The 13,900-nt window shown below is 44.3% G+C and overlaps 1 protein-coding gene across 1 annotated transcript in view; it reads left to right on the forward strand.

Moving 5' to 3' along the window:
* frem1b (Fras1 related extracellular matrix 1b) overlaps positions 1-13,900 on the forward strand; it is a 209,819-nt gene that overhangs the window by 182,169 nt on the left and 13,750 nt on the right. The window contains exons 28-33 of the mRNA XM_080195534.1: positions 992-1,121; positions 2,436-2,508; positions 6,958-7,107; positions 8,874-9,178; positions 9,403-9,450; positions 9,613-9,762. Coding sequence (XP_080051660.1) covers positions 992-1,121; positions 2,436-2,508; positions 6,958-7,107; positions 8,874-9,178; positions 9,403-9,450; positions 9,613-9,762 — 856 coding nt within the window. The remainder of the gene's footprint in view (positions 1-991; positions 1,122-2,435; positions 2,509-6,957; positions 7,108-8,873; positions 9,179-9,402; positions 9,451-9,612; positions 9,763-13,900) is intronic.

Raw genomic sequence — 13,900 nt, forward strand, 5'->3', positions numbered from 1 at the left:
GTGAGTCCCACCCCTCCTGTTGGCTAAACACCAGATGCAGTGGGATTAGCTTCTAGTGATCTTTAACTGTTTAGTTGACCTATGAGTGGGAAGGCCACACTCTAACCTTCTTGCCCCTTACTTAATTGGTGTGAATTGGGATGACACCAGGTTCCCAGCTCATACTTTCCCACCCAATTATACATTTCCCCCCTTGCCCGTCACCATGTCCTAGTCTCCCACCAGAGTAGGGGAGGGGGAGGGGATTGGGCATTCGCTTCCACCTCACATTTGCAAAGGAAAGCTTTGATCACAGATCACATTCCATACATTCATGCTCAGATCCTCCAGCACCACCTAGAGCCATCTTATGCTGGACTCCCATTCATTGTCACCTATCGTAAATAAGCTCTTAAAACAATTTTAAAATAAACTTGTCGTGGAAGAATGACTTGATTTGGCAACTGTTGCTGCTTTGTAGTTGTCCTTTGTTGCTGATATGTGACACCTGAGCTAATAGAAATGATGCACAAGTGATGCTGCAGTCCAGCACCCAAAAGGTCTTGTTTTGTGGCTGGTGAAATGGGTGCAGAGATGCATGCAGATGGTGCAAGCAGAATTGCCCTGGATGGCACTCACACTGTCCCCATAAAAGTGCAATGCAACATGCCTAACATGAGCATGGATCATTCACTGTAACAGCTGACTGACTTTCACAACATCTGGCAATGTTGCATAACACAAGGTGATCTCAGCAGAGAGTAGGCACACACAGCATCTGAGAAATAGCATTCAGAAAACTGCAATCCCGCTGCAGAAAAGCTGAGACTGCTGTATACACCTGGATGAATAACAGATGTAATATTGACTATCATCGTTGATTTGTATATGAATTGGTTGGGTGATTTTACTTATGATCTCTTTGTGGGATCTATATGGCTCTTTTACCTCTTATGACCAACAGGTGAGGATTCTATACCTTTTATTAAAGCAATGTTGAAATTTTGTACAGAATGGAACTGAAGTGGTCCAGAATTGAAATGTCTTCAAGTTGCTACAAAGCCTGTGAAGACATCGGAACTCTCTCCATTAAGGTTACCAGAAAAGGATACAGTGCTGATCCTTCTTATGTTAACATAAAGGTACAGAATCTACAGTTGTTTACGTCCTTTGTACTATGTTTGAAATTGTTTCAGATTGTTCTAGTTTTGTCTGCACTTAAAGGTATAGGCTGCAAAGTTGTCTATTTAATTTCACTGCACTAAATATAAAATGCAGTCCTGCTTCAACTTGGAAATAGTAAGCACGTTTCCCAGAATTTTCTTTGGACTCAAATTTACTGGGAACATTCTCAATATGCATTCCTAACAGGCAAGCTCCAACATGGGAGCATAAGCATTGTAAAATCAAGTCAAAAAAGATGCGATGTTTGCCCAAACTGATTGAAGAAAGGTGTGTTACAATCTCCGTAGGGATCAATAACTTCAAACAAGAGACAGGATTTTATGGCCTCGCTCATCCCAAAACTGTAAAATCCCACCTGAGGTCAATAGACCTCCCATGCTCCGCCTCTCACCTGTTCCTATTCCTGTGGCAGGCGGGCAGGTAAAATTCCAGCCAAGATTTGAATTCCCAGCAATTAACCACAAGATTTCAAGTTTTAAGACTTTCAATACACTAAACTACAAAAAAAGATATCCCCCTTTAAGTTTTGAATGTGACTGAAAACCCCATGCTATAATTGTATTTCACTTCAGAGAATTGCACTATTTACAGGAGCCAGTGCAACATCACTCTCCTTTTCCAACAGTTTTACTTCACCCCGTTTCGAAGCAGTTTCCAGCGAGTATATGCTCAATGGAAAGAAATACTTCTAAATGGCAATGTTATTCAAAAAGACTTTTGAATAAGAAGGCAAAATTGATGGTGTGAACGTTGAACAAACATCACATTGATACAGCTAGGGTACAGGAAGAGTTGTCTGTGTGAATATTGGATGCTACATTTGGGTGCTTACAACAACATCTGCATTTCTAAAGTAACTCATTTGTCAAGATGCGCACCAATTGACCATTGAGATATGATAAGGTGTCATATAAATTCAGTTGTTTTCTTGGTAACGTTTTTCTAATGGTGTGGTGAACTGAATGCAGTTTAACCAGAGCCTAGCCAACTTACGAGTTCAACATCACTTCCTTTTTTAATATTCAAAGTTGCTGTATATAAAACTCAAAACCAATTTGCTATTTTCTTGCCTTAACTCTCACCAATGTTGAAATTTGCATCCCTAGATCTCTGTGTTCCTGTAATCTATTTAGAGTTAGAATTTATTTTTCATTGTCCTTTGTCTCCAAAAAAGTAATTACGTTTTCTGAAATGACAGAGTGCATCAAGACAGAAGTGAATTATGTATCACATAGTGCACTGAATAACAACACAATGTTTGTCTCCTGCAGGTTCAAGGGTTATCAGCTACAATTGGTAGAGACTTCACTCATAGCTCAGCAAGTTTAATTCAGTTTGATCCTGGTAAGTTACGTTAATAAGATCGGGCACTGTTGAAATATGAGTACAGTATTATTTGTTACCATGGGAATAAAAGGTTCCAAAGACAGGACTGCTGTTTGTTTCAAGTGTGCATTCTGGGTGACCCCAGGCAGCTGATCCATTTGGAGTACAGTAGTCTCCTGTTACAGAGTGGAGGTACATGTGGCATATGTCGTAATGATTCATCCAGTGTCAATTTCTCACCTGAAAATTGGACAAGCGCACAAATTTCCTGGCCCACTGCGCTGTTTGAGTAGCGAAGCAAGCTGGGAAATGTAAGCGGGAAGGCTGTAGTGAGAGTTATGACCAGTAACCAGGCGGTCACAACTCACCCGGGCCATTTTTTTATGGCAGAATCAGCCTTGTGCCAGGAAATAGTGCGAGGTTGATTACTGTATTCAAATCTTCATTTGAATGTCATTATACCATCCCGGGCTCACTAATGTGTTCCACCCCACCAGGGAAGGTTCCCACCAGCGGGAATTAAAGCTGTTCTCAGTCAACCAGGTGTGATGGCCTCACTGGTGGGGGCAGAGGCATTGGAGTCCACTGGAAGGTCAGGGATAGGGGTTGCCACTTGGGCAGTGCCAGCCTAGCACCCTAGCACTTCCTAGTGGGCATCCTGGCTCTGCCCCCCTAGTACTGGGCCTGAGGGAGGCAGGGCTTTCTGAGTGTGGGAGTGGGGGTTACTGGTGTGGGATGAGGGAACCACAGCGCACTCTGCACAGCAATTGGTGGGGGGAGGGAGAGAGGGGCAATCAGGGTTGGCCATAGGGAGGGAGCGTCCAGAGCTGGCCATGGGGAGGGGCATGATAGGAACTGGCCATAGGGAGGGGTTTGTTGGGCTGGCTATCAGTAGAGAAGTGTCAGCAATCGGGTTGGGGTTTGGGGAGGCTGGTGATGTGGCTGAGGGGATCGGGGGGCTCAAGATTGGGGGGAACAGCAATCGTTGGGATGGGGAGGATTCGGGGAAGCCGTTGGGAGGCTGGCGATCAGGAGGCTAGCGATGGGGGACACCCAGCACGCTGATGCCAGCCTCCCGGGTGAGAATAGGCCTCCCACCCCTCCCCCGCCAGCGTGAATTTCCCAACAGACTCTGTGAATCACAGAGTGCCGGAAATTCACCTGATCAAATGCTCCCAAAAAAACGAATGGGAAAATCTCTTGCTTTCCTGCTGGTTGGGCACTTAGTATTTTCTGGGGGGACAGTCGCCCCTACATTTTGAGGCTAGTGCGCCTAGGGACATTTGTTCTGCAAATTAATTAATGAAATATCACACATACCAGGCACATCCCTTCTTTGCTAAAGTTGGACTGAAAAGCATTCAGTCCAGATGAGCCATAAATGCAAACCAACAAGCTGATTCATTTGACCTAAAACAGGGGTCTCCAAACTACGGCCCGCAGCAACAAATTTTATTCATTCATTTATAAAACTTCATTTATAAAAATTCATTTATTTTTGGCCCGCGAAAATGTGTAAAATATATGCTGTGGCCCTCATACTGAGAAGTTTGCGGACCACTGACCTAAAAGAACAGGAATAAACAGAATGAATGCAGTCAATTTCTTGTGTTTCATGTAAAATAACAAATAACGCTACTAATAAGCTGTGCATGACCCCAATTTCATCCAAATGTTCCAAAGCTAACTGGTCCCCAACTTTTGTTACAAGCTGCATCTGTTCACGTGCCCATCAGGTATCCCTGATAGGAAAAGATAAAGCAAACTGTTCGTGGTGTAATATTGAGGGACTGGGTTGGCATGTTAACCATCAATTAAAGGTGCTACTCTGAAAGGCCCTTTTCCTGAAAGTGGGAGCAGGAATCACCAAATTGTCTGCATTAAGGAAGCTTCTGGCTAGCCATCTGGACAAAGATGACACCTAATGGTGTGAAATGCTTAAGATTGCTGATAACCATCCCTTCTTTGTTTACAAATTAACATTCCAAATGTGATTGATTTTAATTTTATAATAAGAGGCTAACTATAACATTACATAAATATTATAAATGAACAAAATTGAGTTTGAACAATACAGGCTAAAGTCCAAATTGGTGCACTCGCACATCAAAAAGTGCTGCTTTCTCACAAAATACAATGTAAGTAGTCAAAATATGAGAACTTTGGAATTAGAAAAGAAGAAATGAGGTGACAACAAGCAGAGCAGACTATTCAGCCATTCTAAAAAGCATCTTAGCCTTCAAATGCTCACACCTTCAGATAGAATTTTAAGGATGGTGAGCAATCAGCACTCGCCATCCTGAGAGTTGGCGTGTAACCCACTCTCGGAAGTCCGTTGCCATTTAACGCTCACTTGAGCATTGATTGGCAGTGTGTCGGACTTCCGTTTGTCGTTGGAAGGAATTCCTATCCATGCGAGCTGTCCGCCAGTTAGATTGGCAGACAGCTCTGTAATCCGACCAGGCACACTGCTGCAATGGCCAGAACATTGTATGTTTTCAAGTAGCAGTTAAAGGTAGCACTTGATGCAAAGGGGATCAAAGGATATGGCGGAAAGTGGGATCAGACTATTGACTTGGAAGATCGGCCATGATCAGAATTAATCATTGCCATTTCGAAGGGCCAATTGGTCATCTGCTCCAATTTTCAATGCTTCTATGTTTCTAAAAGGTACTGCAGCACTCTGCAAGAAAGTCACGTCCTGGGATTGCTGGAGAGGTAAATCATCAGAACAGGAGAGTAGGGGACATCCTGGGGGGATCAGCGAGGGAGGCCACAATTGCAGCATTGGAGGGTAGGCCAGAAAGGGAGGGAGACCAGAAGCTTCAAACTTCCAGAGGGGAGGCGTTGGGTCCATTTGTTCCTTTGAACAGGAGAAGGGAGTGCACTGGTATGGGGTTTTAAAATGAATTTCTTTTATTGAACAGAATTTAACATGACAGAAGCGAAAAGAAAAAGCACACTTTGGCTTTGAAACAAGCCAAGCCCTGTACTATACACCCTGAACTGAGCCTGAACGGGATCTTGAAAACAAATGAAGACTGAACATACAGTTCCAAACAATATTTCAATCCTTATCTCGTGTTTGGAAATTTTTCTTGCAGTCTGTCTCTGTCTGGAAAAAAGACAATTCTTCCAGCTGCTGTTGTTTGCCTGAATTGTGTAATCTTCAGTGATGCGGTCAATTTTCAGCCAACCCAGCATGCCTTCTGAGTTTTAAAATGTAGTCAAGTTAGCAGTCAATTTTTTAAGCTTAGCAGCGTTAGTTACAAAGGCAAAAGTATCTTAAAATGAAGTCTTTGCATAGACTGAAGAAAACAGGGCTAAACATACATAGGATCCCTCAGGAGGCTAACCGAAATCTGAAGGATTTCAAATTGAAGTGTCCCCCCTAAACCCATCTCTCCATCCAGGATGCAGAGAAGCTTTTTTTCTCAGTTTTCCAGCATACCCACGTCAGCCAGCCTAAAAGGGGAAAGCCTTTAAGTGGACCTTATAGGACTTTAATAGGTGAAAGGGCAGATTTCCTGCCTGAGGACCTTCCCACCGCATCCTAAAATTGTGTCTGGGTTTGGAGAGGGGAGCAGGCTCCTGGGGAAACGCTGACCTTTTAATTAAACACTCCCCCCATCCTGCCTCAGAACCCATCACTGGGGGAGTGGAGGGGGTGTAAATTTTGTCATTTTAATTCTTACCCATGTCCCTCATTCAACAAGGTAATGTGTCCAGGGGGTTGCAATGCTCAAGGTTCTCATTCAACAAAGGGGAATGCTCACAGGTAGAGGGTGTGCATGGCAACACAGTGTTATTTGTGTCCAAGGCAGCAGTGAGGCCAGTATGTGTGAAGTGGGAGGGAGGGGTGAGGACAATGATGTCCGGGTCACTGGGGGATGGGGAGGCCAGCAATGTCTGGATTATTGGGGGATGGGGAGGCCAGCAACATCGGTAGGGGACAGGGAGGTGGGGAGGGGTGAGAGGCCAGCAATGTCTGTGGGAAGTTGTGAGGGGCAATAGGGGGTGGGGAGATGAGAGGTCAGCGAAGTTTGTGGGGGATGGGATGGGTGGGTGGGTGAGTGGCCAACAGTCTGTGGGGGGGAGTTGAGGCCAGCTATCTCAATACTGGGAGGATTTTTTAGTGATCTTCCAGAGATGTGTGCATGCATGGGGTCCTGCTCATCATGCCGATTTCAATTTCTTCAACGACAATAGCTCCCCACCCTGGTTTTTAATGATAATCACACGAGGCCTCTGCATTGGACAAAGTGCGGGAGATTCATTTTGGAAAACCCGCTTTAAAAAACCAGTGTGATTTACTCCAGATTTCACACAAATTCGGCACTTAGAGTTGTTTTTGGAGAACTCTGGTACTCTGTCATGTAAGCAATGTGTAAACATGGAATTTGTTGAAGAATGCAAAATCTATTGTGTAAAGTTGTCTCGTGATTAAAGCTTCATCTTTGAATGCAGGTGTATCTCTGAAGGTTTGGAACATTTTCATTAAAAATGATGGACTTGAAGAGAACAATGAAAAGTTGAAAGTAGAGCTAAAGACACCAATCAATGCCATCATTGGACTGAAGGACAACTCTTTGGTGGAAATTATAGATTTGCGTGGAGGTACAAGTTTTAAATGTCACAACTAATGCACTAAAAACAAGTTACATTTATATAAAGCTGCATCAATTTGCATTTATATAGCAAACTCTGCAACAAACAATATTTTGACCACCTTCTCTCTTTTTCAAAATCTAATTCCTGCCTCTGAATTTCCATCCTTTTCTTCCTGACTTCTGCAATGCACCCCCCACAACCCGCCCAAGACATCCGATATCCTGAGTTTCCCAGTTTCTCCCTGGACGCATCCAACAATCCATCCCATGACTGCCTGACCCTGATCTATGTCCTTGCACCCCTCAAGCTCTCCAATCTCCACCCCCTTACTCTTTAGGATTGCTATTACCCCAACTGTTCAGCTATAAGGCCTCTGATTCCTCACGCTCAGGTTTCCGATCTCCTCCCCACTGGTACTGGCAGTCCACCTCGTAAAATTCATACTCCTGTGCCCCACCCTGCCCCAATTCACCATCTCCTGCCCCTTTATCTACTCCATTCTCCGAATCAAACCCCATGCAACTGCCCCCCCCCCCCAAATGAAGCTCCTCTGCCCCATCCTCCTTCGACCCCCTGCTGAGGTGAACACCCTCTACGCCTGATTGTTTCCTCTCCCCACCATTCTTGACCAAACTCCCGACCGAGTCTGATTGAATCACCTATTCCACCACATCCCAAGTTGGATAACTCCCTGCACTCTCCCTGGTCCCCATTGCAAACTTATCAGCTGTTACCGAGCCTTCACCAACTTTCTCCCCATCCGAATGGAAGATTGGTGGCTTCTAGGTCGGGAACCCATAGCATGTGGAGAAATCCTGAATTACTGTTGCTGCACAACTTTCTGATTAACCCATTCGCTGCTTGTCAGGTAAGCAAACAACCCTCCCATTGATTTTAGTTATAATAGCTGACAACAGGATTAAAGGAGATGTATTACATTAAGTAATAATGAAATGAGGTATGATTTGTTCACCTATGCCATATGTGGAGTTTGCACATTCTGCCTGTGTCTGTGTGGGTTTCCTCTGGGTGCTCCGGTTTCCTCCCACAGTCCAAAGAGGTGTGGGTTAGGTTGATTGGCCAAGCTAAATTGTCCCTTAGTGTCAGGAGAACTAGTTAGGGTATTTGCATGGGGTTATGGGGAAAGGCCTGGATGGGATTGTGGTCAGTACAGTCTTGATGGGCTGAATGGCTTCCTTCTGCATTGTAGGATTTTGTGATTCTATGAAACATACCACCAGCTCTTTGTTTATTTATTTATTGATTTCTCATTTCGTTCTCATAAAACAAAGTCTATTTTTTAACACTTCTACTTTGGAGTTAAAACTTTGATGAACTTTTAAGCCAAATGGCTTTTTCTTTTAAAGGGAATTCTTCTCACCTTGTATTAATCCAGATTTACTTGTTTTACTCAATGACTTTCATTGTTTGAAAACTGGTTTCTAGGCAGAGGAGAGGAGCCCTCCATGAAATTTTGAGGAAGCCTATTAACATCTCAGGGCAAAGTTTCTTGTTTCAGCTCCAGGGACTATTGGATCATTCAGGTGCAGCAACAAAGTGAAAACACGGTTTGGGAAAAGTTTAAGTTCATCCAACTTTCAGTTTATTAATTTAAATTGGTAGACAGTCAGCAAGGTTCCGCAGTTCCTCCCACTCGACCATCCTGTAATTGCATGACCTGGCAGTCCAATTGTCTCATGTGCGATAAGAGAAAAATCTGTTCCACAAAGTCTGGTCTGCATGGGCAAATTTATTAAATTGTGTCTCTGCAGGCAGATGTGATGGAGTGGACTTGGGAAGCAATGAAGAGGATTTTAACAGTCAGGTGGACAGTGGTGTAAGCGAACTTCCAAAGACATCTGTCAAATTGCCCATTGATGAAAGAGAAGGAATATTCAATGAGGAAGAAAGATTATTGACAGAGCCCGGGCTGTCCCAGGATCGCCATACTTCCCCTCCCAGGGGTGATGTCCCTCAGACTGACCATTATTTGGACTACCATGGAACATTGATCAGAGATGGTGTTTCTCCAGTAACACCCAGAGCACAGCTTCAGGCTATTGGAAGCGGCAGAGTGGTATGGAAGAATGGAGAATTCATATTGAAAGAATTGTTTGATTGCTCTTCACATTGATTTTCTTTTATTTGAAATGTGTATTTAGATACTGTAATCTCTGAATTGTTGTAAAAATATGGAATTAAATGGGCAAAATGATACTAATTTGACATTAGTATCTGTTTTACATCATTCATCCTGGTGATTATAAAGCTGTGACTAATTTAACATGCAATTATTTGTAGGTTCCTCCATCTTCAATTCAGAGAACGAATGGGGAGATTGTGTGGACAGTAAGTTTTTCTGAAAATACGAATATTTATTCCTCAGCAATTTTTTTGAGAAGAGCTTAACATTTAAAGAGTTACATTAGAGGGAGGAAAGGTGAATAATGGCAAAAGAATAGAGACAATTGATGTTGGGGAAGTTTATCATGATTCTTTACTCTTTTACAGTACCATGGGATGGTGCCAATACGAATAGAAGAGAAAAAGGTTCCTGTCTCCCCCGAGTTCCCATTCCGTCCAATTCAGGGACAGGACCTGCTCCAAAGAGACTTTCCATCTGTAGCTGAAAATACTCAATCATTCAGCAACAAAGACCAGGTAGATTTTTTCACTCTGTACAACTCACTGTAGCCACAGGAGGGATTCACATCTTTTCCCAGAGTGATTCTTAATACTATTTTCTTCGGTCATTAAAGCAGGACTTTTGGTATTTGTTACTCACGGCATGAAGGAGAAAAAATATTTGCCAGTCCTTTTTTTTGCACTCTTCAGTAGTCTTGGTGCCAGATATGCTGTTGTTAAATGGGAGATTCAGCGGGACTTTGGAGGGAACAGAGTCTCTGCCCACCTGTAAGAAGCACAGTGCTATACCAAAGGGGGTGGAACTTTTCCGTCCTGCCCTTCAAGGCAATTGAAGCAGGCAGGGAGTGGACCACGCAAAGGGCCTTTGACTTTTGACAAGAATTTCCAGTTTTGGGGTGAGCACAGCTAAAAAATCCTGCCTGGCAACTCCGATCATAAGAAGTTCCCAGGCCTTCCAGCTTGTGAGACATTGCCAGCTATTCAGTGGTGAGACCAGGTTTACCAGGCAGCCATAGCAAAGCAGCTAACATTTTTTCACGTTGTCAATACTTTTGCAGTGCTTCAACCTTCTGTTTTTTGGGGGAATGGGGGATTGTGAGTTATTGGGATCCCACCCTTAGAATCAGGAAGTTGTGCTAGAATCCCAATCCTTTTGATTAGGACAGGCCTTGAGATGTTCTTCCTGATGACAAAGGTCCTCATCAGCCCCACAGAATGCAAAGAATTTCCCCTCAGCCCTGATAGTTCACCAAGGCCAGCAGCAGGAGTTTCTGCTGGATTGATGCTGGAAGATGTGCCAGGGCGACAGGCCTACTCATTATCAGGGTGTATAGTTTGAGTGAAGTCAAATACCTGAATTAAACTTGCAATGTCATCTCCTCCTTCTTTCGTATGGCTTTAGGAGCAGAAGCTGTCTTCACAGTTTTAATGTGAAATTTCTTAACCAATGTAATGCTTTGCTGCTGAACAAATGTCGCCTTCAAACCCAAGTTAGGAACAAGATGTAACTATATGCAACATGGTTTGGTCAGGTTTTCTGCAGTCACAGCCAGACGAGGTTTTGCAATGTGATTTGTATATCAGGTGGTCACATCAACCATATCTGGTCCATATTCTATTGACTATCAACCATTTGCTTCATAGGACATAATGGTTCAAGATAATAGCCTGGAATTTTAGACTTGAAGGTACCAGGAATCAGGAAAAGAATGGGATTTTCAGAGCGGGGAGCCCCGAGAACTGCTTTTGCGCCAGCCAATGTCAGGAAATGGTGAGAGGCAGCCATAAGGGCTGCTAGGTGCTGAGGTAGGCTATTTAAAAGACCCCCCCCCCACCCCCCTGCCCACATCTTCATCTGTCACAGCTTACCCTCTGATTTCAGTTTCTCTGCCATTCACACCCTTTATTCTCTCTATAGACTGCCATTAGCAGCACTTCACCCTGATTTCTGTGGCTATGACTCAGTCCATCACCCCACAGTAAAAATATCTCCCACTTTCTATGCCTTTTAGCTTTGACAAAGGATCATCTGGACTCGAAATGTCAGCTCTTTTCTCTCCTTACAGATGCTGCCAGGCCTGCTGAAATTTTCCAGCATTTTCTCTTTTGGGTTCAGATTCCAGCATCTGCAGTAATTTGCTTTTATTTAAAAGACTTCCCTTGGCACTGTGAGAATTGGTTTCAGTGAAAATAAAAACGGAATGGCCCTCCCTTTCACACCCTCCTCACCTCCCACACATTTCACATGGCTCCCACCCATATTCAATGGTCCCTCATGTTCCCCATGACAAGCTATATGGATTTCTAAACTCTCAACAAAGTCTTTTTCTCTATTCTTGGTCAAGGGTTTGGAAATCCATTAGGATACTAGAACACTTAGGTCCCAGAGGAAACATAGCTTGATTGAGAACTCCAGCTCTCTGATTTGTGATATCAATGCAGAAGGTACAGAGGTTTCAACTGCTTGCAGCTTCAGCTGCAGAAACTTAAAAAGGCCTGGATGATACTTCTATTGCCCTATAAAATAACTTTTCTTTAACATAATGAAAGTTTACGAATGAAGGGGAGACTTATTAAAGCTTTTTTGTTTGCACATCCAGTGTCACCATATAGAACATAGAACATTACAGCGCAGTGCAGGCCTTTCGGCCCTCGATGTTGCGCCGACCTGTGAAACCAATCTGAAGCCCATCTAGCCTGCACTATTCCAACATCATCCGTTGTTTATCCAATGTCCATTTAAATGCCCTTAATGTTAGCGAATCCACTACTGTTGCGGGCAGGGCATTCCATGGTTTTACTACTCTCCGAGCAAAGAACTCAGTATAGTGGGTCAATGGACATGGAAAGGCCACTGTTTGACATGAGGACATGACGGGCCCCCATGATGGATTAATTCAGAGTTTTCTTGATACAAAGGTGGATCGCATATTCTCTTCCATCATCATGAGTCACAGGTCACACCAGACTAGTCGAGTCTTCACTGTGGGTCGGCTCCAGATGTTCGCTTTTATTCCTCTTTGGAATATTCTCTGGCTTTCAGCCAATGGGGTCACAGGGCTGGGGATCGTAGCAGTCAAGAAGGATAGGCCAGGTCACCTTAGGTGTCCATTTCTTAGATGCCCTGGGTGCACATATCTCCTTTCAAGATATCATAGAATCACAGATTACTACAGTGCAGAAGGAGGCCATTCAGCCCATCGAGTCTGTACCAACAACAATCCCACCCAGACCCTATCCACATAATCCAACATATTTAACCTGCTGATCCCCTGACACTAAGGGGCAATTTACCGTGATCAATCCACCTAAGTTGCACATCTTTGGACAATGGAAGGAAACTGGAGCATCCGAAGGAAACTGATGCAGACACGGGGGAGAATGCGCAAACTCCACACGGTCACCCAAGTCTGGAATTGAACCTGGGTCCCTGGCGCTGTGAGGCAGCAGTGCTAACCACTGTGCCACCATGCCGCCCAGGAATATCAGTCCAGGAAATCTAGCTGAAACTGGGGAAATACTCAAACACAATGGGTGGCATTCTGCAAAAATTGTCATGATGGTGAGATTAATGGAGTGATCCACAGCAGTCTCTAAGGTGCATGCCCACCACAACGATCCTACACAGTTACATTTTGGACAGGTGAGATTTCTGTGTTGATACTGAGGGGGGCAGGGACTAAATACGTTGGTGAGCCCAACTTCAGAGTGCTTGGGTGCCATTTCACAAAGTTTACTTATTAGTCATAAGTAGGCTTACATTAACACTACAATGAAGTTACTGTGAAACTCCCCTAGTCGCCACATTCTGGCATCTGTTTGGGAACACAGAGAGAATTCAGCATGGCCAATGCACCTAACCAGCATGTCTTTTGGACTGTGGGAGGAAACAGAGCGCCTGGAGGAAATCCATGCAGACGTAAGGAGAATGTGCAGACTCTTAAGAGATACTCACCCAAGTCAGGAAACGAACCGGGGCCCCTGACACTGTGAGGCAGCAGTGCTCACCATTGTACCACCATGCTGTCCTGAACTTACAGTGAACTGCAACACTACCTCCATCACCCTGCAGACATTCGGACCCCACTACCTCATTGGAGGCATGCTCATGAGCATCGGGGCTCTCCCAATGAGTCACAGTCCCGCTCAGACTCCACTGTCCTGGCACTGCCCTGTCACACTGGCAGTAAAAAATCTGACAACACCAGGTTTTAGTCCAACCTATTTATTTGATAATATACTCACAAGCTTTCGAGGGACACCCTCTTCGTCAGGTGAATGGAGAGTTCTGGCCTCAGACAGAGCATATAAAGCACAGACAGTTTAGAGATTACTGATTAGAATGCAAATCTTTACACCTAACCTGCTGTTCAAGACCTGAAGTGGCTGATAATGTGAGTGGAAGGAGCACTGATCACAGTTTAAAGAGATGTGTATTGTCTCCAGACAGTACAGTAAGTGAGGTTTTGCAAACCCAGGCAAGTCACGGGGGTTACAGATAGTGCGACATGAACCCAAGATCCCTGTTGAGACCGTCCTCATGTGTGCGGAACTTGGCTATCAGTCTCTGTTCAGCGACTCTGCGCTGTCGTGTGTCATGAAGGCCGCCTTGGAGAATGCTTACCCGAAGGTCAGAGGCTGAATGCCCGTGACC

The sequence above is a fragment of the Carcharhinus amblyrhynchos genome, chromosome 9 (assembly GCF_965287045.1).
Source record: "Carcharhinus amblyrhynchos chromosome 9, sCarAmb.v2.hapA, whole genome shotgun sequence".
Taxonomy (NCBI): domain Eukaryota; kingdom Metazoa; phylum Chordata; class Chondrichthyes; order Carcharhiniformes; family Carcharhinidae; genus Carcharhinus; species Carcharhinus amblyrhynchos.